The sequence below is a fragment of the Fringilla coelebs genome (assembly GCF_963513975.1).
Source record: "Fringilla coelebs genome assembly, chromosome: 6".
In the NCBI taxonomy this organism is placed as follows: domain Eukaryota; kingdom Metazoa; phylum Chordata; class Aves; order Passeriformes; family Fringillidae; genus Fringilla; species Fringilla coelebs.
In genome coordinates, this window is record NC_140034.1 from 48164987 (window position 1) to 48191795 (window position 26809).

Consider the following 26809-nt stretch of genomic DNA (forward strand, 5'->3'; position numbering starts at 1 on the left):
GCTGAGACACAGCCACGTGTCTTACTTGCGACTCAGAGCTTGTGTTGGTGCAAGTTGCTGCAGTGGGTGTCTATATTTATCACACACTTGATTGGGTCATGTTTGTTACCTTGGTTCTCAGGTAGAAGTCACCTCCATATAGGATCTTCATGGCATTTCTGTGACACTCTAATGGACAATGTGATGCCCATATATTGGAGCCAACATGGGGCATCAGCTTGAACACAAACCATTCACGCTTTCATGCATCATTTCTTTGTCCTTCCACCCAGCCACAGCCTTGTAACATAAAAGGGGTTTAAGAAGTTAAATAAATACTACTTCTCTTTTTTTATATTAAGCTTTGGTGTCCACCATATTAAATAAAGTCAAGAGAAATGAGGTTTAGTTTGCAGACCAAACAGGAACATTTAATATAAAAACCTAATCCGCTGTGATAAAACTCCCGTTTCCTGTAGCATGGATTCTGGAAAATAATTCAAGTTACAGAATCATGGAATCATAGAGTACCCTGAGTAGGAAGGTATCCATAAAGACTACTGAGTCCAACTCCTGGCCCTGCACATGGCAAGTGTTCACTATTCCTTTGCTGAGACAAGTGCATTTTCCTACCATGCTTTTTTCCAAGCACAGTCTTTTCTATTACAAAGGTTGAAGCAATTACCCATGCCAGTCCCTGATAAATCTTATCAGTTCAGCAAGTCAATTCCAAATTTTACTCCTCACAGATTTCAGCAAGCTCATGATCAGCAATGCTTTTTGGCCAAAGTTAGGCCCTTTTTACTTGTAGGAAATAGACATTTCTATTCATTCAAGGAAGATGGACTAGAAAAATATTTCAAAAGTGATTACAGGATTCAAGATCATAAGCCCCTAAACCACTTCTAAAAGCTAGAAGGTCAGAGGATTTAAAGCTGCTTTTGACAACTTTTAAATATTTTACCCTAATCTTGAGCTACAGCAATTAACAAGAACATGAGGAGATGACAGATCATTCCACAGTGAGGAACAGCCTGTCAGACATAATTTTTGTTAGTGACCATCTCCTCTAAGAACAGAGGTATTGACCAGCATATATTCCATGTGGTAAATTATATATTCACTAAAACCTATACAGTCATCTGGATTTATGAAACATTGCAGAACTCTCTCAAGGGAAACGAAAATAACAAGTATATAATCCTTCTGTTGTCTAGCCTGAAAATTACACGTCTGTAACACCACATAGAGTGTTTTCCTCAAAAAATTCTTCTAAGAAGCCAGCTGAAAAGAGAAGCCAGTTATGCTGGGGAAACATTTTCTGTATTAGCATTAAAACAGCAAATTAAATTATTATACAACCTTTAAAGTCATCGCATCCTCCCCCCACCCCCTTCAGTTACCTATGTGGGGATCAATTTGTTCAACTTTGTGCCTTGTACTAGCTCTCCATTGTGAGAGCCTATTTTAGCCTAGATTCCCACAAACTGCCACATTTTAATGGTTTCTTGACCAAAGGAGCAATGCCCATCTGGACACACTCAGCCAGCCGCATTTCATCAAACACATGACATGATGGTACAGAAATGCACCATCTGCTTTAGGGTTTAGGCTTTCATATTGTGCCCATCTTCTGCAAAAGATTAAAGGGATACAAATCTTTGTGTCCCTTTATACTCTTATATGGGGTCATGGGTGAATGAATCTGTGCCGTTTTGCCATTTGCTACTGCCAAAGCAAAAGCTGAAACTACTCTGGGGGTGCTGACAGTGTTGCAGTTACAAGTGGCCAAAGCTTTCTGTCTTACTGATGAAACTTTCCCAAGGAGAGTCCAACAGGCTTTCCCTTCCCCCTGCTTCCATCGTGCATCTCCTTATCCCTGGGAGGTTCATATGAACACTGTGAGGGAGGAAACCTCTTGTGTTTGGGGAGGTAGAAGTGTACATCCATACATGCTTTGTAAACACTTCAGTTTACATTAAAGGCACAAGCTGTATATAATCAGTATCATTTTGTGGTAGGAACACCCAGAAAGGTCCCAGCCACTGTCTGCCCACTGAGATCAAAGTGGCTGCAAGAGCTACACCATTAAGGGAGGGAATGAGGTGCTCTGGAGAGATCCTGTCACCCATCCATCTGTTGCAACTGTGGGCGTAAAAAACAGGGTGTCGCCCAGCTCCTGTTTTCTCCCAGACTGCAGTGCTCTGCAGAAAATAATGAGCAAACTTCAGCAAGCTTTCCTTTCCAAGATGATATTTCCATGGAGATATTCCTGAATGTCTCCAGCTGGTGTCCTGGCTATGGATTTAGAAGTTTTGCTTCTAAAAGGTATGATAAATATTGCGATTAAAAGCAAATAGGTGCCTTTATTCCAAGGGATGTGTGTATCAGGCTGGTGGGTTTTTTGGTGATACGTATTTCTCACACACAAAGAAATTCTAACTTTGCTTTGTGTTGCTTTCTAAATTTCTTTTCTGGCTAGTTTTTTATCTATCCCTGCACACCAGGCATGCTGGAATCTGGATTGTGCACCATGGAAAGCCATCCTCACACAGTCTGTGAAAAAATGGAATTTTCTAGTGGAGAAGGAGCTTTCCTGGTTATATCCGGTGTGATTTGGAACATGAGGAGGTTGCTGGCTCTGCTGCTGAGGTGGGCACAGCATGCTCCAAGCCTTCAGACTGGAAAAGTCTGAGCTACCTAGGGTACCCTCTCCTGGTAGTGTTCCCTTACTCAAGACAACATTTTACTCTGAAAGCTGAGATTAATTGTTAGGTTCTGTAGTCCTTGAAAATAAATGCCTTACTGTTGCAGAAGCTGCAGAGCATGTGATCAAAGGATGCCATATGGGCCATTTATTAACAATGAAAAATGAATGCACCATTTGTCAGGCTGTAATTGAAACGGAAGAACAATTCCAGTTTTCACTCCCACAGTTGATCTGACTATCTGTATCACAGAACATAAACAGTTTCTTGCCTTATTACTTCTAGCATGAATCCACAGCACATTAAGTTTACACATGGATACTGAGAGTAAATATTTCATGTTATGACTCAATAACATGCTGGTATATATGTAAGCATATTGCCTACCAGCTTCCTACTTACATACATGTTAATGGGATTATGTTTATATACATATACAGAAATACGAATTCACATCCAAGCTAACCAACCAACCCAACAAAGATAAAAATAAAATCACTGCAGACAGTTTACATGCCATTCTGAATTTCAAGTGTTTTAAAATACTCTTCCAATTTGCAAGTCCACATTCTAAATGGACATGCTGTAAGTGCATTGCATAGAAGCTATTTTAAACTGTCAAAAAAGAAATCAATGTATTTCACTCCCTTAACTTGGATCTTAAGCTAAAACCAAAACATTTCCAGATAAATGCTTTCTTAAGTCAAAGAATCATAGTTTTCTCTTGGTTTCATTTCTGCAGAATTGCCAAATACAATCATTAACACAGATCACAAGCTTTATATTTTTAGTTGCCTCCTCTTTCTACTTTTCTCCATTTTCTCCCTCAAAGTAAAATGTCTAGAACTGCCCTTCTCTTTTATCTACTCCACAAAAACTGAGAATCTTGCAACATTTACAAGGCTGAGGGAGGCAATTGGGGTGCAAAGCACCACACCAGACTGAGAGCAGAACAGGAAAAAACTGCAGTTCTGTTTTGAGGGTGGCTGCAGTCATGGCCTTCCCACTGCTAAAAGCTGAGGGCTGGGCCAGGAAAGGGCAATTCATCCTATGCGACTGATCCTCACCCCCACCCTGCCACAGGGCCCTGGGCCACCCTTGCTTCCCTGGGACTGCACAGAGACCACCAACACAGCTCAGGCACAAGGAGCATTCCTTGGGTATCCATTCCACGGTGCCCAAAGTGAGGCCACTCTGTCTTTGGCTTGACAGTGACAGAAATCACCAACATTTTGCCTCTTGTGGCATGTAGAGTGATGGCAAAGGCTCAAAAATAAGAAGCCTGTATTCAGCTCTTTCAGGATTACTATTATGCTGGAACACACAGCAGCACATCAGTAACAGGGTTTCAAAAAGCCCTTTGAATAATCAAGAGAATCACTCATTCCCCTCCAAATAAATTGCATCTTACTTAGTGACAAAGCTCCATTTCTACCAAGGGTTACCTTCAATGCATCTCATTTAAATCTTAAACCAGCAAAATTCACATCTTCACTCACTTTTCCTCCCCTTTTTTCCCCCTTTTCAGTCTTACAACTATAACAGCCCGAGATTGCAACTTCACAAATGCATGTTTGACATTAATACAAAAAACTTCTCCAGGAGGGCAAAGAGGTACTGAGCTGGTATGCCAGTACTATGCTTTTCACTTTTGTTAAACTTAAATCTTAACCTGTGATAAGCTCTAATTCAGATTCCACAAGAAAATCACAGGAAATCACAAACACACCTGTAAAACTAGGTATAAAACAGCCTTATCTTCCATATAATGACAGAGCCTGTGATTTCTGGAAGGGATGTTTGGAGTCCAATGAGTATGAATGTCAGCTTCCCATGGCTCCCTTGGAAGCCTCAGCCAGCAAGAACAGGAGCAGGAATGGTGCAGAAACACAGGAACAAGCAAAACCATAGTTTAGACTATTTACAGGGCCAAACAAATGTTTGCAAGACATTTAGAACCAAAGTTTGCCAATGCTATATGGCACAATTGCACAAAGGTCATACTAAACCATATTTGCTGCATCATTTCTCATTTGTACAAGGTCCTAATTCACTCTGATAACCACAGGTGGTAACAGGGCCACATGACTTCATGGACTGCCATTCCACTTGTCACGGGAGCCAGTCCAGAAGTTATTTACTTCTGAGCTGAAACAGAGACTGAATTCCACCAAATGAGGCCTCCCCTCTAACCCCGCTTGGACATAATGGGGAGACTCCTCCTTGCAACTACAGCTGCAAATCAATGTTCATGTCTCTCCTGTGCCTACAAAGTTGGCCTTCCCACTCTGTCCTCTTCCCAGAGTACCCAAAACAAAACTTCAACACATCTTGGAAAGGCAGCTGTGATGCAGGTGATTCCAAGAGGCTATAGCCAGCCCCGTGCCATCCATTTCTGGCTCCCTAAGGAACCCATTACATCCCAGTATGGTACTGCAAAGCTTCTCCAGCCAAGGCAAATCATGAAGCTGCTCAGGTTCCTCCTTGGCCCTCAGGAAGGAGAATGAAGAAAAGCATCCTTGCCATCAGCAGCTGTGCTACCCACAGCCCATGAGTATGGGAAGTTCTAGCCTGGGAAGTCTTTGGGGACTGTGTATAGCTTTACTCAGCTTGAATTTAATACTTTGACTTAGTTCTGAGGAGGCTACATTGTTCCTGCACTATGTTCAGGAGGGATCTGTTTGCAGAAAACACTGACGCCCCACTTCCTGCACCACCTCTCCTAAAAAACCCTATGAAATATTAGAGAGAGGTATTTTGAACAAGTACAGTGATAAAATGTTGTTTCCCAAAGCTGTCAAAAACACACATTTTTGAACTCCATTCCAAATATCCGGGGCAGTGCAGGCTGTTAGAGGGAAACTCAGGTTATTTAGTATCATTTTTGAAGCAGCAGGTATGAAGCACTCTCAGGATTAACTGCCTCTCTGTGTATTATAGGACTGCTGCAGTCTAAAAAGCTGCATTCCTTCATTCTGTTCCAGTGCTGCTGGTCAACCATCAGTTCCCTTAGGTAGCAATATTTTTGGGGGCTCTTCAGAAATGTTTATCTGTAGAGCTGTTTACAACTGCTGTAGGTGCAATGCAGTATCCTGCCACTTTGAGCACCACACACTTTGGGGGCTACATTAAAAATATTCCCTTCCTTTGCTCTGCCCTATTTTTGCTCTGTGGCAGAGCGCAACTTGCAAAACGATCCACAGCATCAAACTTAACAGAAGTTACCCTTAAAAAAAAAGGGCAAGATTAATCAGCAATTTTTAGAAGACTTGAGTAAATATTAGCAAGCAGCTCTGGTATTTTGAGTTTCCACTAGCAAAATAACAAAACCAAATAAAACATTTTAATATCAACATCTTGCAGCTGCATTTTGTTCTCTCATGGCTAAAAGCTTAAATCAATGTATTGCAGCACAGGAAATAACCAGAGCAGGACACAAGCACAGTGTTTTAACTCGGATCATTGCAACAGTTAATCGAGCATTTTGTGACAGCAAGCTATTTACCAAGTACATTTTCACATAATTAAGCGGCAAACGAGACACAGTCCAGAGGAGCCGCACATTAAATTGTGTCAGCAATTAGATCACGAAACACTCTACACATATAGACGTGGCTGTATGGACCTGCCTTTCTATACTCACCGTGCAGCAAGGCATGGGTGTTACGTTGGTCTCCAAACAATTGCTTCAGAGCCCCAGGCAGATCAACCTTCCTCTCACTCTCATCTCGGGCAAGGCAGTGTTTCTGGAAGGTGGCCAGGCAAGATCAGATTCATCAGCCAATAAAATTGTCTAAAGCTGCCGTTCCACAGGAGACCGTTCCTCCGGCTGCAGCCTCAGGAGCAGCCAATAAAGGAGAAAATCAGCATCAGAGTGCAGGCAAGCATTTTGCCCCATACTAAGGGTCTGCTTGCCAAAACTCCTGCTTTCCCCTGCCTGTGCTGCTGCACACAGTTATCCTGCATGAAAAACAATTTGCACTTGGCTTGCCTGGCTAAAATAGGTGCACAGCTATTCTGAACACTGACAAGGGTAAAGGATAAAATCAGTCAGGCAGGTGCCTCATGAGCTGGGAAGCTATACAGTGACATTTGGAGCCATGGATTCGTGCTGCTAGAGGGGTATCACAGTAGACCCAGCTTTTTGTGGGCACTGGGAATTACTGCTCATACGATGTTGCTTCACTTGAAAGTTCATGGCAGTTCATGGTGGGCAATGTGGGCACTGTGAAAAGCTTACCCTGATTTTATCTTCCAGAGCTGGACCTGCTGCAGTGGCTGCGGGAAGCCATCCTGTCCTCAGCCCCACGTGTTTGTCCTGGACTTCATTGCCATTCAGAGGAGCCCTTGATTCCACCCTGCCAGTCCTACAGCAGCAGCAAAATATCCCAGTGTGCAACAACACTTCACAGAGCAGCTGTCTGACATCCGAGGATCCTTAGGGCTTGCCTTTCCTTGGAAAAAACAAAAAAAGCCAGTAAAAAAAAAATCAGTCTTACTATGTGTTATCTAACCAACAGTAAATCCTAAAGGTGACAAGGCATTTGTGACAGTTGTGCATGAAAGCAAGTCAAGAAAGACCTTTGTAGGTCTTTACTTGTAAATTAACAATCTGAATAAGACCAAGCCTGTGTGTTATCAGTCTGAACACACATATTTTGATAGCAGATACCACTTTTTTGCCACAAAATCTTAGTAGAGAAAAAGCACAGGTGGTCTCTGCACACTATTTTACTGCCTTGCTGGCATTTACCTCCCCTAACCTCCCTGAGCTTAAAACTATTTGGATTTGTTTCCTCAGAAATCTTATACCAAGGTGCTTTATCTGCCAAGCTGAGTTGCCACCAAATCTGACATGGTGACATGGTCTCATAGTGATTTCCCTGGTGAAATCCCATTATCAACAACATTTCTTTCAGTTTCCCAACACAAATGAAAAGCAAATACCATCCAGACTTCACCAGTAATATTACGTACCCTCACCTACATGTATTGGAGGACAAAATTGTTTGTAGTGCAGACAGCCCATTGGAAGGCTAAGACTTTGCAAAAAGTTACACTGCACCTTAAAATGGGAAGGGATTCTTAATGAAAAAGCAAATAATAAGAAAAAAAAGATTAGAATATGAAGATTGGAAATTAGAATAAATTAGATATTAGAATAGGGTCAGCAAGACTGTCATTAACAATAACTGGTTTTCATTTTCACATGCCATTGCCTTTAAACTCTTGGTTTATATGCATGTATTTTTACATATTTATGTGAGACCTCTGCTCTCTTTCTACATATTTATGTGAAACCTCTCCTTTCCTGCTGGTACTACAGCTGTATGAAGGACAACAAGCCAAAGATGTGTCCCCCAGAGCTCTGAAGGCTGTATTACACTGGAGGAGCTGGAAAAGAGGCTCCTCAGAAGCCGCACTATGATAAAATCAGGCAGTGCAGAAGCACAGCCTGACTGAATTCAGCAGCCTGGATTTTGTACTCTGATCTTGAAGAGGGTCCCACGGAGAGTTGGCTGAGTCACGACAATCACACCAGTATGGCTACATTTTGCTACTACATTGCTACTTTATTTAGCAATCGGGTCATATTTATGCTGTACCCTTGTCTCATGCCACACTACTGCCTAATGCTCATTGGTTTAGTGGCTGTAATTACACGTCCATGTTACCTGCTGGTTGGTTGTCATGCTATAAGCGTTTTTAGCTAAGGTGTGCCAAATTTGCAGTTCTCATATCGTGTTTGGCATCTGGCTTCATCCTTGCACAATGCTTATTCTTCTTTGTTGTATCTATTTGAGGATGGTACATGGTCTATCTTGTTCTGAGGACGGTACATGGTCTTCAAAGTAACTCTGTAATCTGCAGGCCAGGGTTGTCCAATTCTTGTAAGAGTACAGCATGCCCTTGTTTTGTCAAGAATTCTTCTACAGAAAAGCTGCATGTGCAAGCATTTATGATCTGGATTTTCCTTTGATGTAAATTGGCACAGACCCATGTCAATTCACACAGGCTTTTCTTCCAGCGGGGGATCTTCCACTATCTCTGTAAAACACAGGGTCCCGTTTGGAGCCCTGGTGTGCTGCCATAATGTCCATTCAAGGGCAGCGCTGGGCAGGGAGCACACACCAGCCTGAAGGCAAGGACATGCTGAGGGCTCCCTCAAACAGGGCCTTGGGTCTCAGAAAGAGGCTTGTCAAGCAGTAACCTCAGAAAACAGTGCCTTAGCTGCAGAGAGGCAGGCAAGGTGAGCATACACTTCCTCAGAGCAGCTGGCTTAAGGAAACCATGGGACACTTGGCAGCAGGTGAGGAGCCTCCTTACCTCTGGGAGCAGGAGAGCACAAAGCCAGCAGCAGCCAAGGACCCACACCAGTGACACACAAAAGAGGGGGATGCCAAGCAGGTTCCCAGAGCAGCCTGCCTCCAGGAACTTCTTCATTTTCACACAGCTGAAAATAAAAAAAAAAACATTCAGCCAGGCAGCTGTGCTGGTGTCCTATCCCACTGGCAAGCATTGGGTTGATTTAGGCTGTAAATTGTGCACGTTGTGCTAAAAACCTGGTGAACACATACATTTTCTTCTCCTCTGTGTCTGGAGTGAGGTCAAACTGCACAGAGAAGTGCTGCAGGGTTTGGTTATCACTCACCATAAACTTTGGTTCCAGGACTTAAATTCAGTAATGGAGAACATTTTCTAAGCTGCTTTCTGCACATATTTGAGGTGATTTGGGCTCTAATTAATTTGGAACAGGGCAGGGAGTTCAGAAATTTTCCTTTTCTCTCTCTGACATCCCTGTGTCCCAGTTTAGTTTTAAAGTGGTAAAGCACATCTAGATTAAGGCACTAGGAGGGAGAAGGAAGAGAAAGAAAAGAAATCTAGCTGAATTAGAGATGGCTGACAGGGCATTTCATCAACCCAATTGTGTACTCAAAGCTTTTCAGAATCCATAACAAGAGTGGCCATGCAAATCAGTGAGTCAGCTGAAGGGGAAAAACCCTAGGAAAAAAAATAGGAAAAAAGAAAAAAATCCAGCAGAACTCTGCTTATAGGCTGAACCTGCTCAGTGAGAAGTTTCCATAGCATGCTTGTGCTTTGCCTAGCCATAGCCCATTTTTATTCTCTTTAGCACATTTATCCTTTGTGAACTAGGGTGTTCCTTCTGGGAAAGCTACAACACCTTCTTACACTAGGATAGCCCAGCAGCATGCAGGAAGCCTATGACACTTCAAGGAACTGAAGGGTATATTTGTAGTTAGAGCTAAGGCTGTTAAATCTGCATTGGGCTTCTCTGTAACACAAGATCAAAAGCTGCTTCCCTCTTCCCCATCTCTTCCAGCACCTGGATGTGCAGCTGGCATGCACATGTCCCCAGTGAGGGGGTTGGGCAGTCTTAACCTTTTAACAGCAGTATTCTGCTTTTCTAGGTTTTATGGGCTCAGTATTTGCACAGTTTCTTAATATTTATTTATTTATTTATTTAAATATATAGATGACCTCAGTGTTAAAAGAGAATGTATTGATTTTTGGTAGAAAACTGTTTTACACTCAACTCTTCACAGTTACTCTGATCACAAAGGACAGCAGGATGCTGTGACTTCCTGCAGTTTCACTTTTTCTAGCAAGGAATGATGAAAGGCCATACATATGAAAAACAGTAAAATAATGAGAAGAACTCAGATTGTTTTTGCACCCACCTCAAGTCTAAGCAGTCCCTGCTTGTCAGGACTCCAGAAACATGGGGAAATCCAAGTGCAATGTGCACCAGAAAACAGGCATTGATCCTAGAGTACAAAAAAGCAGCCTGCAAGAGAGGAAGAGAAAATTATTTCCCTGTGAATTGTCTACCCCTGTGAGAAGTGAGTTACCCTCTCTTGGAGCAGGCAGGTCAGCAGGCACAGTATCCAGTGGCCCTTGCTTTGAGGGGGAAGGCTGCTTTGGAGTAAACAGAAAGTGGAAGGAGAGACAAGATCAAAGAATTGGTGTTGCAGTGCTCAGCTCTAGGTTGCTTCACACAGTCCTACTCCATGAGCAGCCTGTGATGAGCACAAGGGACGAGACCAGCTCTGTCAAAGCTGGGGGGGTTCTGTGGCAGGTATGTGTAAAAAACAGCTTCAGTGTATAGTTCCTGTGATCTCTCATGACAGACACCTAACTTGTTCATTAACACAGGAAAGGAGGCCTTAAGGAATTCACAGCTGAGGAGAGAAAAAAGAAGTCATGTTGCTCAGAGCTCGGATTCAGATGAAGCAACTCTGCAAGTCTAATAATGCAGCTTTTGGCCTTTAGTGTTATTTATGGGAAAAGTGAATTTGAACAGATCTGCTGGGTTTGTTCAAGAAAAGGAAAGGACTGGGTTTTTATTTACACACACACCCCTCCTTAAATCAGTTTGACACTGCAGTAGAGTTGATGCCCTCTGCTTGGCAGCCTCATTACCATCTGTAACAAATGTAACATCTTATAAATAATTTATGTTGTAAGAGCAAATACAGTTTAGAAGAAAGAAAACATTTAGGAAATCTGGGATCAGAAAAGGCTAGACTGAGTCAACACGGGCCTCTCTGTTTCCATGGAATTAAGAGCATTACCCTACCCTCCTTAGCTGCAGTCAAACAGCAGCCCAAGTGACCAGGCAGGAAATATTGCATCAGATTACCAGAAAGGGAAGAAGAGCACTAAGCAAGGAGGGAGTTCTCCCAGGGAGGGAGTGCGCTGGACTGGGACACAACAGGAGCCAAACTTGTATCCATCTCCGTTGCTGATTTCTGTCCCACTCTAGGCTGACCCCTAACTGTGAGGAGGAGGAAATCTATATAAATAAATGAAAAATTTCAGCAAACAGCTGTTCTGGTGTCAATACCTTGTCACATCCAATTTTCTGCTTGTTGAAATGAACTTTACCCATGCTTCCTCTGCTGCACTTGGACTAATTTATCATGCATTATGTATGTTCCTCTGTCTCAGAGTTTAATTATTCATGAATCCTTCCACCCTCACCTTCTTCCCCTTCCACATTCACAAGGACCAATGGGCACAATTCCTAACTCAAGCCCTCCATCACCACCACCTCTCCAAGGTGTGAGCCTGCAGCCTGAGATGCCCACATCCACGTGTTCCCTGACCTGCCTCAGACCCCGGGAAGCATGGCAGCCCTGCCTTAGGCCTGGCTGCTGATGCACAGAAATGTCATCTCCCCTGGGGCTCCCTACAACCCTCCTGCCCCTCGAGCAGCTGCTGTAGACTGGGGGCAGCCCAGTGTAACCCCTAAAAATGTGGGGTGGCCACCAAGGCGTGTACCAAAAGCCCCAAAGTGAGGCTGGAAACAAATTCTCCTCGTCCCCCACAGCGGCGGGAGCGCCGAGGAGCAGCCTCAGGGCCCTCATGCCTGGGATGGGGCAGGTCGTTTCTCCCAGCACCATTTTCACTCCATTCCTGTCCTGAGGGAAATGTCTGAAGAAGGCAAACCTACCTGCTGGGTGCCAGCTTGCACAGGGGCCATGGCAGTCCTGCTCCCAGCAGTGGTGGGAGTGGGTAGGGCGGGTGCGGCCTGCTGGCGGCGGGGCGGGCGGGAGAAGATCCACGCCTGGCGGGGTGCCCATGGGGCAGCAGAGGAGCGGCCACTGCGAGGAGAGGGGCCAGGGACTGCCCTGCCACACCACCGTGCACTGCCTCTCCCTGAAACCGGAGCTTTCTCTGGGAAAAGGTTCTCCAGTGAGAGCACAGCTCCCACCAACAGCGAGGGACAGCGTGAGGAACAGCCCTGACAGCAGCCTGGAGCGGACGAGAGGCGAGGCAGCACGAGGAACATTTATAAATGAAGAATTACATACAGCACAGAAGCTTCTTCTGAGAGCCAGGATCTAAAAGATGTTTTCAACTGCCAGTGCCATGGGAATCTTGGTGTGACTCGGGTGTGTCCTCAGCAGGACCATGCATGGGACCCACGAAGCAAAAGAAAACACCTTATGCCAGCCAGGCCTTCCAAGTCAGCTCCCAGCTCGCAAATCCAGCCAAACTGAGAAAAAGTACAAAATGATTACTGGTTTCTGTACCTTAAGTGCCAGATACCATTGCTTGCATTTTATTCCAGCCCCCATTTCTAAACAGCCACATATAGATGTTTTTTAAAAAACAGAGCACTTTTCTCCTATTTTTAGTAGCAGTGATATCCCACATAGAAGAGGTATAATCTGCTGTCGTCACTGCTGTCCTGGGCCAGTGCTCTCACCTGTGCTGTGTTACTACTTCATTTAGCACAGAATGCCTCAGTCAACACCACTGCCTAATGCACCAAGTATAATGTGCTTTTTTTATCTTTTAAGGCTTCCCCTCCAGCTTGTATAACATCGCTCAGCTGATCTCTTAATTTCCTCCATGCAAAAATCAAGCTCTTTGTTCTGAAACCACACAGCTTTCATCTGCTGCCAGAGGGGAATCCATCTGGGTGCCATAACTTCCACCCTTTGAAATGAGTCCTCCCCACACCCACTAGCAGACAGGAGGCCTGTGGCCACAATTCAGGATGCCTGCCGGATTTTGATTTACCAGGGAAGCAGGGAGGGTTGGAGAGAGCAGGCATTCTCATCCTAGTCACAAATCCTTCCCCACAGATAAACCATGCAGGATGGGGGGATTTCCCCAGGTGTAGCACGACCCTAACTACCATTGTCCTTTCCATTGGCTTTCCGCCTGTGCTATGAATTTAGTTAGGCAAAGAGATGGCATTTCATTTAACTGTAGGAGTTATTTGGGGTTTTTTCATCCCTTAGAGCACTGTGGAATTGGTTTCCTGTTCTGTGGCTCTGTTTGGTATAGAGAGCCTGGGGCTGTTGCTGGGGACTGGCCCACGATGGAGATAAAGCCTTTGAAGGGCACGACTGTGAAACGCTGCTCTGTCCACTGCAACTTCTTGGGCTGGCCCCTCTGCTGCTTTTGCATAGCAAGAACCAGATCATAGAGCCAGACACATCCCATGGCAACTGATCAACCCCAAATGTCTCGTCCCCCACCCACAGCCCTTAGCCCCGCCAGGTCCCGCTTGTCTGGCCACCCTCACACCTGCTGCCTGCACCTCAGACCTCCACCTTCTCTTTCAGTTTCATTGCTGAGGCTATTTCTTGCTGTAATTAGTCAATTGATTCCCCCATATGCAAACACTGAGGCATCCTGAGACTGTCACTTCAAAGGGCTTTTGTCACCAATAATTGAAGCATCTCCACCCAAGCAGACTGTGCTTTTGATCAAGGATAAGCAGTTTGCTCCTGACTGTGGGCCAAGGAAAGCTATAATTCGATCACAGCGCTGGCAGATGTCCTAGTGAGCAGGGGAAACTCACTTTGTTATGCTTAGTAGCTCCCGCCTTTCAATCATGGGAAATCATAATTTGACTATTAGCATGTAAGAATTTTCCTTACACACCAGCAAAGTTAAAAGGCCACTGTCATCTTGGAACATGACGCCTTTCCTATGGAGGCCGTTGAGAGGCTTCACACTAATCTCTCCCTGCTGTTTGCCTATCGGTTTCTAGTACAGTCACATGGTATTGCAATGTTAGATTTTTTGCAATGGAAGTATTTAACTCCACAGAAATTATTCACTTTTTCCTTTTCTGTTGTATGAAACAAGAAGAAGCACCACAGCTTCACTTCTGCAAATATTTGCAGTATACACCTGCAATGAAAAACACAGATTTCCCCCCCACACTTCCTCTCAGCACAGCAAGAGTGCTTTCTGATTCCCCCAGGCTTGGGAAAGCAATTCATCCCCACAACCCAGCTGCTAGCACAGACATCAGTTCATTTTACAAATTCTTTTTGGGGTATTTCAAATGTGATTGTCTCTGTTAATGATAGCAACATTGAATAGCCTACAAAGCCCTCTGATTTTATTCCTACTCCACCCATATTGCTGAAAGGAATTACTTCTGAGCAGTTTGCAAAACTGCCTTCAAATGTCTCCTAAAAATTTTGTATCTAAGAGATCAGAAAAATGGTAGACGATTGCAAATGCTGCTTATTAAAGTGACCATGGGCACCACACTGCTGTCTCATGCCTCAGCTGCTGGTTGTGTTTATCTCCTGCCTCTGGCCATATCAGTGATTGCAAACTCTAATCAGGAAATGGTCCTTCCCTGCTTGGCAGCTGTGTCCTCAGCCCAGAGGAAGCAGCCACCTGAGTCCTCCAGAGCCATCCTGCCTTTTCCAAAATAAACTAAACAACAAAGTCCTTGGAAGTTGAAATGTCTGCTGAGTGAAAGCTTAATCCCAAGAAAAACTGTAGTGTTGTGGTTTTTTCTGGGCTCAGAGAGCAGTCTCTGCAGAGTGTGATGCTGCTGGTTGTGTTTTCCCAGAGATTCTGGCCCTACCTTGTAAAAGCATTTACAGCATATTGATCACTTCATGTAGTAAATTGCAACTACAACAATGTTTCATCTGGAACCAATTGACCGTAGAATAATACATCCACGTACTTCTAATATCATTTAAAGCAAATGACTTGGAGAGAGCTTTAAGGTAATAACATTGTGCCTTCATCAGGCTGACTCATCAAATCTCATTGCAATAGAATAATGTAACCAGAGGGGAAAAAAAATTAAAAATAAGAAGTAAAAAGATTGCTAATTTCTGTCTGTGAAATGGAAAGTGGATAACCTGGATATATGTGATGGATCGCTCAGTGCAATGCTCCTCAAAAAAGAGCCTATACTTTCTACAGCTCTTAAGAATAAGGTCCTAACTCAAGTCTATAAATCAGATAAGAGAATACTGAGTAAAAATACATCTTGAAATAGGTCAACAAATAGAATACTAAAATCTACATATAGGAGAGCTGTCGGGGTTAGGGGAATTTGCCTTCAGTTCTGCGTGGCCCAGAACACCATCTGCAGAAAGTTTAAAAGGATATTACTGATTGACATCCACATACATTCAGATTCCCTATTCTCTGTCCCATCCTTTTCTGTGTGCTTAATATTGCTAAAAGAAAAAAAAAAAGGGAAAAAGGGGGGAAAAGGGAGCTTGGTTTACAGGAGACCCTGTGCAAACTGCCTGCTCTCTCTATGCCTACATTCCCTCTCTAGTCTAACTTGCAAGAATAGGGGAAGAGAGAGAAAGAAGGTCATGATTTACATGTGACAGGAACCAGAGCTTTCTTTGAAGTTCTCAGTATTTCAGTCCCTTTCACTAAAAAACACATTTTAAGAAACAAACATGGAATGTTTTCCTAAATCCTTATTGAAACTGCCATGTTCATCTTTACCTTCAATTGCTTTAAAAATATATCCAAATGGTGAATAAATTAAACAAGTACATTCTCAAGATTTTTTCAGGTGGAACTGTTGAAATCTTTTTTTAGTGCCATTTTTAAAAGGCAACACTTTCTAAAATGAAAAAAAAGCTCATTTTTAAAACACCAAGTGTCAACATCAAGTGTCAACAGAAATAACATGACTGGTACTAATGTGATGCCAGTGAGCAGGACAAAAGGAAATATCTACTGCAGCAAACATTATGAAATGTATTTTCTGGCATCTCAGTCACACTTTAGGAGATCTTCATGCAGGGGAAAATTCAGTAGCTTTAGACCTGGCTTATAATAAAATTACAAGGAGTTTAAAGGTTTGACTGGTCCACATTGGTCACATATTTTTCTCTGTATTTTGGCGAGTGGCCTCCAGAGCTCAGCTTTCATTCAGCACACGACAAGCAGGCCTGCCACCATCAGCGCTGGGAGCATCACTCAGGCCAGGAGGCAGCACCTGAGAGCTGTTTAGCTCAGCCAAATCCTACTCAGAGCAGATCTTCCACAGGACTGGTGCTGATACACAAGCATGGGAAGTTCTGATGTGCAATGTTATTTCCAGGTTTGATTTATTCCTTGCTCAAAGGTGAAAGGATTTGTCAGCAGCTAGGCAGTTGCAGATAGATCTTCCAGAAGATTTAGAGCTCTCTCACACACCTACCTCCATTATTGCCTTGTTTGTAAAAAATGGATCTATCACTAGAGCTTTGTATTGAAATCTCACAATTTTTCAAATGGGAGACAGAGGAAGCCAAAGTAACTCAGCAGATGTTGCCAGGTGCTTTAAAAGCTATATTTAAAATCTCCCCAAGGGCCTGTGTAAAAAAAAAGGCAGGAAAAAGTCACGTTCAGTGTTACACACACACACACAAACAGATCCATTAAATGAAACAGCCTTTTAACTGCTATTCATATTGAGTAGTACGAGCAAGCACGTCATTGTTTGCTGTCTTTATTGATGTATCTGCACTGTGTTCAGCAATCCCATCAATCTGTTATTGCTGGGAACAGCTGTGGAGCAGACTGATAAGCTGGGAAATGAGCACACAGCTGGTAATGCTGAGTAACCAGCTCCAGGCTGGTCCCAACCAGAGCCCTTACACTCTGGAATACACACACCATCAGAAAATGCCTAGGTACCAGTAACACTGAAGTGCAAGAGCACTTCCTGAGGTAGCAAAGGATTATTTGGCATTATTAGGCTATTGCTGAGCTTAGTTGTTCTGAAAAAAAAGTCACCTAATCAGGTGTACAACACTCATGCATATCCCTGTGGAGCAGGCAGACAGCCTTACACAGGCACAGTGGCCTGGGCTTAATGAGTGACATGGGCCAGGGCAAGGAAGTGGAAACAGCACAAGGAGCGGAGGGAGGTTATCAGAATCCAGGAAGGAAGTGAAAAAGGAGCAGCCCGGCAGGGAAGGCTTTCCTTGGAAAGACCAGTGGTGTCATGTGCCATCTGGAGGCTTAAACCAGAAATGAACAGGATATATTTTCTCTCTGGAGTGACAACGATCACCTTTTAGGGTAGATACATACCTTAATCAGAGCTGACACTAGACCATTATCAAAAAGCCTGTTCTCCTCCTGATAGCATATTCCCGACTATGGAAGCACCACATCAAAAATCTGCTGGACAAATAATAAAACAAGGCTAGAAATCCCTTAGAGAGGATCCTTGCTTTCCTGTCCATTCTGCCCTGAGGTGCAACAAAGGCAACAGCCTGGTGCTGTGTGTGAAGAGCACTCTGTCCCTCACATGCTGAGCACACAGCTCTTGTGTGTCCCTAGAAATCCTGTCAGCATTATGAATATACCAGGAATGTCCATGAGACATCAGCACTACACTTGGAACATTGCTCCAAACAATTGGGCTCTTCTCTGATCACTTGGAAAGTTGGAGATAAAATGTGAATTCTAGTAACTCACTCGGGATCAAACTAGACACTTTTCTCAGCAAAAGGGGATAATTTGCTAGCTTTGCTTCTGGCTGTCAGAAAATTATGTATATTAATTTAAAATGTAATAAACCCAGGGAAAGCAACTTGAATGAATAAATGAGATTATGCTAACAGGGACTAAGAAGAACAGGTCTGGATTCATATTTTTCTTCAGATCTAAGAAATAGCTTGAGAAGGGCTCCCAGCTGCTCCCCTACATGAGATGTACTAACAGCTCCTTCCCTTCAGCCAACAATGCTGGCAGGAAGCAGCTCCTCCTGGTGCTTCCAACTCAGGTTTTCTGCTTCATTTGCCTCCTCCTCCCTCACAGGCAGGAGGCTGGCACGGGCAAGGGATTTGCCAAGTCCAAGGGTAACAAACATGGAATGAAACACAAGATTGGAGAGAGACACTGTTTGGTGCCAATATCAAAAACAGTTCAGTAAAGTGCTGAGAATGGAACAGTTTGCAGGCAGAGGTTTTTCAACACCACAAGGTCTTACGTGAGGAGCTGAAAGGGACTCCCTGAAGCAGTGCCACAGCAAAAGAAGAAAGGAAGTACAGTAACTTTTCTGATGAGTACAGGAAGTGGAGAACACTGTACCTGCCCACCTCAGAAGCAAGTAAACTATTAATCTTTCCTTGCCCCTCATTCCAGCCCTTGACTATAGTGATTGCATCTGCATTCTTAAATTTGTTTTTACCCAGAAGACCCAGGAGCTGTTAAGATCTTGGCTTTTTGCTTCAGAATAGCACACTGTGCAAAGATTTCAGGTGGTTTTCCTTCCCAAGCCCCCATTTCTGACTGGCTTCCACAAAAACAGCAATGTGTTCATCTCATATCTGCTGCCTGATAACACCTAGGCAGGAAGGGCATGCAAGGGCAGCATCAATACATCCCATTTATCAAGCCAAGAACAGGACAGAAACATTACATCCTCTCCTCTCGGACCTGTATCTCTTTAATCTCCAAGGTAGCAAAACTAATACATGACAAGAACAGGTACAAAAGGTGATTTCCAGATATTAAGGTTCAGCTCTAGCCACATGAACAGACTAAGACTCCAAATGGCAGCCAGAACAGCTGGCTTTCCTGAAGTTCTAATAGCACAAGGGTGACATGGATGGCACATGATCCCACTGAACAATGACAAGACAATCACACTTGGCTCTTCCCATCTCACCATGCAGTCATTTCAGGAAACACAGAAGTTGTCACAGAGTATTGTAAAAGCAAGGCAACCCTGACAAAGGGGAGGAATGATGCATTTGACTCCATTGATCTTAGAAGGCTAATTAATTATTTTATTATACTATATTATTCTATACTGTATTACTCTACATTTAAACTGAATCTGCACAAGCACTCAACTCTAGTGACTGAACAGAATCTCGTGACTGTCAGCTGACAGTCCCAACACACACACCTGGATTCAATTGGTCAATCAAAACACTCTCACCAGAATCCAATTACCAATTCCCTTCAGGTAAACAATCTTCTACAATGCATTCCACTTGTGCACAAGAGGCACAGCAATTGACATAAGAATTGTTGTTTCTTTCTCTCAGGTTCCTCGCTGCAATTCCCAGAAAATATCCTTGGGAAGTTGTGCCTTGCTTTTCTCTGTGAAGAGAAATGCAGCCACAATAGAGGATCACAACATTTTAGTTTAGCGTAAGCACCCTGTGATGAACTGGAGACCTGCTGAGTGCCAGTATCACCCTCCAGGCATGTGATCCTCCTCAGGAGTGATTCAGATGGCAGCCAGGAACGGCAACTAAGATTTCTGGGAGAAAACCACTTAGCTGAGATAATTTTCTATACATCTACAGACAGGTGATCTTTAATCCAGCAGCCAGCTATAGCACCACGAAGATATTTCTGCATCCCCTTCTATCACCACCTCCAGACAATGCAGTATCTTCAACAGATGAAACAGTCCTCACTCTTGTTTCTCTGAAAGCAATCAAATCTTTGAAACACTGGTCCTCCCAAGGCTATTTCAGCAAATGGAAATCTTTGATGGACCTTGGATGATGGTCCTGTTTCCTTACCTGGTATCAAGCTCTCCCTTTAGAGAAGATACCAACTGCCAGGACACATTAACATCAGACCCAGGGCCTTCAAGGGAAGTCTGAATGACAGATTATCATTGCCCCAGGGAGCTTCAGTGACTGCAGTACACAACTGACTCAAGTGCCACCCCAGAGGATGGGAGCCCACTTTCCATTTATAAAGCCCTTCTAAATGAAGTGGGTATATTAGCAAATTAATTTGATTCAAAACAGAATCCCAACAAAGGAAAAATAGGAACAAAAGTGCTCTAGGATGATGCTTTTTAATTGTTATTTTTATATTTTTAAGAACAAATCAAACCATTAAAAATATTACAGACATGTACTGAAATTTCCTGTACAACAAACATGAAAACAAAATTTGTACATCATTTCAAGATATTCAACAGTCACTTATTTGAAACACATCAACTTTTCCCTTCTTAAGCAGGCCCCAAATGGGAAGAAAGAGTTAAACAGAAATGCAAGAGATGCAATTGTCACACAGTGGAGCTTTCAGTGGACAGCTTTAAATAAGCAACAGTGAGAGAAAACACTGACCAAAGAGACAGATCTCAGCAATTATAACATAGAGAACATCAGAGGGCAAGGAGAAAACATTTGCAGGAATTCAAGTCATTTTGAGCAAGACAGATCCACAAGGTAGTGGAACATTACCTCTAGTCCTTTTCCTGCAGAGACATCCTATAAGGAATGTCCTACTTATTCACACTGACACTACACCCAACTTTATGTTTGCAACAGCTTAAGCCTTACCAACTTTTTCCACCCATACACAAAATCAAGAGGTCAATTATTTCAACTCTCAATTTCTTCTCACAATGTGTCAGTTTTGGAAAACACCTGCATACAGTTCTTTAAAAATGACACTCTTTAGATGATGGCACAAGTGAGAATTTGACGCCTGCTTTCAACACCAAAATAATGGGACAGATCCATCTGTTTTCTGTAAGAGGATCTGGGCAGTGGTTAGGCAGAAACACATACTGTCCTAGCTCATTTTCTGATGTTCTGCTGCAACAGAATAGAAACAACATGATCTAGGCCTGGAAGACTCACCTCCCTTTCCAAGCTACATAGAACAAGGGCCTTCTGAAGCAAAAGAGCACTTGCCACCTTAAGGCAGCAAGTTCTTGGGAGACCTGGAATAAAAAATACTGGCTCTGTGCTCTGCACAGATGTGCAGTAATTAAAAGAATAAGAGAGTTAAAGAAAATAACATGAGTGGAAAGGGCAAACTTTCCTCCTTCCCAGCTCTTTTGGAATGGTTCTGTTTGGTGCAAGTGGTTTATCTTTGTCATCTGACAGCAGCTTAGGAAGAATGCAAATGAGAGATCCACTTTGTGGGCTGCCAGTTTGGATGGAGCCAGGCAGGATCAGGAACCTCAAGATGAGGGGTTTTTTAAAGTATTTCCAGAGAAAGAGGAACAAAATTATATTCAAGAACCCACAAGTGGCTGTTACAAAAAAAAAAAAACAAAACCAAAACACCAAAAAACAAAACAAAAAAACAAACCAAAAACCCCAAACCAAACTAACAACAAAACCAAACAGCAAAACCTAACAACCAAAAGTGCACTGTGGTCTGTCCTCCAGTTTTGCTCACACAGCACCCCACAGTTTCATACCAGGTTGTAAAAAATTCCTCAGGATATTTGTAAAGTTGCAGTTGTGCACCAGGAATTCCTATGTTCTCCTTCAGCTGACATTGGATCCTGTGAGGTTGCCAGGTTCCACTGTAAAGCCACATATCCTAGCATCTGTAGCTTTTTCTGACAACTCTACTAAAACAAAGAAAAACCCCCAAAACAATGACAACAAAAAAAGCAGCAGAATTCCAGGGACTCTGGTTATTAAATCTTCATAAGATTTTTTTCCCTGCTTTATAGCTATTCTATAGCATTATTCATAAACTTCATATTCATCTACAATGCAACCAGTGCAACAATCCAAAGACCAAAAAACACACCTTCTCCCCACCCCACGCTACCTAAGTCCTTCATTGGTAATGCCTTCCTAAGTCTAACAGTTATGTACCAGCAAAATAAATCCAATCTGATCCTTGACTTGTGAAATCAGCAAACTGGGGATTTCTGCTTGTTCCTTCAGTTTCTAAAAGGACCAGTCAAAACAAAAGCAGCAGTAGATTGCAAATAATTACACAACAATTACACTGGATCAGTGAGATGCAGGCAGGTAAGATGTGTCTTAGTTTTGAATGGCTAAAACAACCGAGATATTTGTCTTTACAGCAGAATTTTGTGCGATGTCTTTTGGTAGAAACAGTAAAGCCAGTTGATCCGTTTGGGAGTGCTTGAACACTTGGAACCTTAGTTTCAGCATTTTCACAGATTTATATATTTGAGGAAAAACAACAACAATGATAAAAAGACACCAACCTGAGAAAAACTCTATTAGAGTGAGCATTATTCAGTAAATCATATATTGCACCTTTAAATAAATCATTATAAATTGTATAAAAACAGGAATATCAGGCAGGAACAGGGAGGAGCTATTCTGTCCTTCATCCGCACGCCCACACACCCCCCGCACACACATTCACAGATTCACTTGCTCTGTTTTTATCTACAGTTAAAGCTCGGAGTGACAGACCACACTCCTTTTCCTCTGGCACAGGCACCAAAACATTAAGGCAGGGGATATTTGTGGTGAAATGCAAAAACAAAGCTCACCTCCAAACTTCTGGAGGGTCCTGCCAACAGTGCAACTACAGTTAAGTTTGAAATAAGCCTTATTTAAAAATCTGTGTTCTCATTAAGAGTTTCAGTACAAAAATAGAATCTCTGCTGTTTTTTTTTTCTAGAGTAGCAACTAGAAAAGGCACAATTTCCAAGTATGAATGTCCATTTGAAGGAGCCATTTGTACTCCTTTTTTAAATAAAAAGGAACACAGAAAAAAAATAGATCACAGAGGCACATATCTATTAACTAAGTAACCAGATACAGTAGATAAAATATGTTCCTGAAACTTATAATTAAATATATTAAAACAACCCACCAGCCTGGTGTCTGTAAATGAAATCATATAAAATTGTAATAAAAAGCTTGTGTTATTATTTTAATATTTAAACTCTAGTTCACTGTTCATACTGCAAATGCTATTTCACCTATCAGTACTGTTAAATTCCCAAGAAAAAACAAGATTCCTCTGTTAACTTTAAAAAGTTTTGCTTGGATTTTGTTGTTTGGGTTTTTTTAACATGAGTCTGCAGCTCCTGCCAGCGTTGTGTTTTTCCTCCTGTAGATCACACCTTTGAACGCAGACAGAACTGGAGAAGCCAGACACGAGACACTGCACACAATCCCAGAAAACACGAGTCGGACACCTCCCTCTCCTACGGGCAGGTAGCCCCTCCTGGATGGAGGCACTGGGTTCCTTCTGGATTATGCATGGTAGCCATTGGCCTTCCCAAAGGCTGGCCCAGGTGTGAAGTTTTCATAGATTGCCATTGCTGTCACGTTTTGGTAGATAAGGTCTGTTTTCCTTTCTCTCTGGGATTTAATGATATCCATGACACACTGGTTTAGGAAGACGTACTGGTCCTGGGAGAAAGAGAGACAGAAATACATTTTTAAAAAATACTTGATTTTGGAGGTAATTCTGCTTCTGAATATAGGTTTGGGCACTGCACTGAGTGTCATCACAGTGCTTATTTTAGAACATATATATAGTGTAGGCACACAGTTTGTGGTAATTGTGAGTGGGGCTGCGGCAGGGCTTCATCCCTAATGGGCGACAGCTGTGAAAAGCAAGTAAACAGCACTGAAAGCAATGAGACCTGGAGTACCCAGGTGCACTGACCAACCACCAAAGGCAACAGAGGGCACACAGGTGCAATGCACGAACATGAGGGCTATAAAAGGTTGGGCTAAAGAACAAGAAGGGCAGATGCTTGCAGCCTGCTGAAGTGGCATAATGTTACTCTGTATAGCTTGAAGCTTTCTGAAATCGTATGGTGACACACTGTGTCATGGCCATCTTGACTGTGACACATGCTGTGACATATAGCTTATAGAAAATAGAGCTGGAAAGGACCTCATGATGTAATCTGAAGAACTTCCCCCAATAAAAAAAACTAGGATCAGGTTTTGCTAGTCTAGAGCTAGGATCTGTCATGCCTAACGCTATCCCAAAGACTTTCATGATTGAGATCTTACAGCCTTTTTCAAATCAGCTTGTGTTAGCCCATGCACCTTTCTGGATCAAGGTGGCAATTTCTGTAGGAATATTTGTATTCCTGCAGAACACAAAAGCAAAGATGCACACCGAGACCACTTTACTCAGATAATTCTGGCTAACAACTAAAGGATAAACCCTCCATGGGTGAAATTAGTCTGCAAAAAAAGTCTGCTTCAGGATTTGATTCCTTCCAGCTGCAAATGCCAGTCCTACAAAGTACTCTGTAAAGACATTGCTTTTGTGGAGAAGAGATGAGGCAGGAAGGAGGGAAGTTAAAAGACGAGCAGTTTTAACTCCTTAATATCTTATTGTCCTGTAACTCAGAGCTACGTCTGGATGATTATGCACATCTGAGAAAGGTGCTGCTGGATGGGAGAGAGCCTCACCTCAGTCTGCACCATGAGGGGTCGGTGCATGCGGAGGTCGTACACCACTCCGTACACATCCACGGTGTTCTCCATCTCCATCTGCTGGATCAGGCGGTCGATGGCGATGAACGTCCCCGTCCTCCCGACGCCAGCGCTGCAACGACACGGACAGGCTGTTTGTGCTTCCTCCCAACCACCTGCTCACTGCTGGCCTGATAAAAAGCCAGGCAAGCCAGGATGATGCCTCCTACTATTTCAGTGGCATGGGTAATAAAAGTCCTGGCAGCACAGAGGGTGGCTCTTACCACCACCAAGAGGGGCTTCTCAGCCTTGCTCATGCACAGGATTTATATACAAGCTCTTGAAAGGACATCTTTTCCAGCTCAGTTTTCCAGGCTAGGAGAGATGCTCTGTTTTTATGACATTTTGTATCGCTTCCTTTGCTACCTACACAGCACTGCTAGTTTCTGAAGCACTGGGCAAAGGTTTTAGTTTGGCAAGGTAAATAGCCTATGTCCTTACACAGAGAGACTTACTTTGGTTTTAATCCCACTGAAATGGAAATGACTTTTAAAAAACCACAAGACAAAAGTGTGCCTAACAGGAGCACCTCCTTCCTACCTGCAGTGCACCAGAGTAGGAGAGTCTGCTGGATTCTGGCTGTTGTACTCATGGACAAGGTGCCTGAAGTTGATGAGAAGGTCTGTTGTCTCTGGCACGCCATGATCTGGCCAGGATGTGAAATGGAACTGGCGCACCGTGTGGCTCTCAGGGGTGTTGGACTGCAGGAAGAGTAGACATTAAAAAATTAACAAAAAAGACAATGAAAACTGGCTTCAGAGGAGTGACAGTTGGGCTTCCTGACACATGTACTGGGCCAAGCTCAGCTTCTTCAAAGATGCCTGTTACAACTGCAGTGATTTCACCAATGATATTCCACTTTCCCCCTTCCTTCTGCTGTGGCAGAGAATACTCTGAAATAATTTCCTTGTACTTTACTCTAAGCTCATATCTACTGCATTGTATTTACTGATGGGGCTAACTGTTTGGTCCAGAAGATATTACAGGTATCTGCAAAAGCACAAGGTTATTTACACACTAACAACCAACAATCATGGCAGTCGTCACCTTTTCTACAGTGAAGTCCCTTATTGTCCATTCTGGAAGGACAACTTCTGAGACCATTGTCACAATAATGTCACCATAGCTCTTGGGTTGTTTGTCTGGCCAGTACTGCTCACATTTTGTCTAAGAAGAGAGTTACAAAGTTAGACACATGGCATACAACAATGAAACAACTCACTTTTAAATAACCCACCACCTGAAGCAGGGCTAGAAAGCATGTCACTCTTCTCAAGGGCTATTCCAGAGCAAGAGAATATCTACCAAAATCTTTCTTTAGAGAGAAGAACCAACCCTTAATGACACTGATTCCACAACCCTCCTGAGACAATCTATTCTGGCAGTCAGCAGATATAAAAATAGGAAAAAGCTAAAAAAACCCCAAACCAACAACCAAAATAATTGTGCTTTTTAAATTTAGAAAACAGTCTTCCACCAAGAGGATGGTTGTCAAAAGACAGTTGTCCAAAGACAGTGGCCAGTCTCCAAACCACTAAGGTAACAACAAAATTAGAAGAGATGCAGCTGCCTTTAAGAGACAATTCAGTATTGATAACAACATACCCGGGCTTGTTCCACACATTTTGTCAACATAACAATAGAGTAGATACTCTTTTCCCAAATCATTTGCCAGAAGTCTTCTATAGTATTGGGTAATGGACCCTGTGCAGCAATAAATGCCTTCTTTGAATTATAGCCCTAAGAAGAAAAAAACAAAATAAATGTGTGTATATATACACACATCATCAGTGAGAAATAAAAGCTTATTTTAAACATCATTATGAGCCATCAGAAAAATACACATTATATTTCATTTCAGCTAATGAAGCAACTTACAGGCATATAGTTTGCATTAATATAGTCAGTTCCAGAGCTTTGATTTGAAAGTTTAACACGAGAAATATCATCTGCAGAAAAAAAAAGGAAAAGACAACTATGAATTTTTGAACTGGAACCTTTCAGAACAATGTTGTTTATCTAATACATGGTTTCTAAATAAAAGGTGTTCAATGTGCATTTTAAGAATAAGAATATAACCTTAGGAATCATAAATAGCAGTAGGCTTCAGAAAAAGGAGTGGCCAGGATAATCACACAAGAAACACAGATT

The 26809-nt window shown here is 42.8% G+C and overlaps 1 protein-coding gene across 2 annotated transcripts in view; it reads right to left on the bottom strand.

The window, feature by feature from the left end:
* Positions 1–20390: 20390 nt before the first annotated feature.
* PTPRJ (protein tyrosine phosphatase receptor type J) overlaps positions 20391–26809 on the bottom strand; it is a 72298-nt gene continuing 65879 nt past the window's right edge. For both annotated transcript variants that reach the window (XM_084207717.1, XM_084207716.1), the window contains 6 exons: positions 26537–26607; positions 26264–26398; positions 25706–25825; positions 25199–25359; positions 24596–24731; positions 20391–23572 (listed from right to left, as the gene is read on the bottom strand). In XM_084207717.1, the coding sequence (XP_084063843.1) occupies positions 23414–23572; positions 24596–24731; positions 25199–25359; positions 25706–25825; positions 26264–26398; positions 26537–26607 (782 nt within the window). In that variant the 3' untranslated portion in view covers positions 20391–23413. The remainder of the gene's footprint in view (positions 23573–24595; positions 24732–25198; positions 25360–25705; positions 25826–26263; positions 26399–26536; positions 26608–26809) is intronic.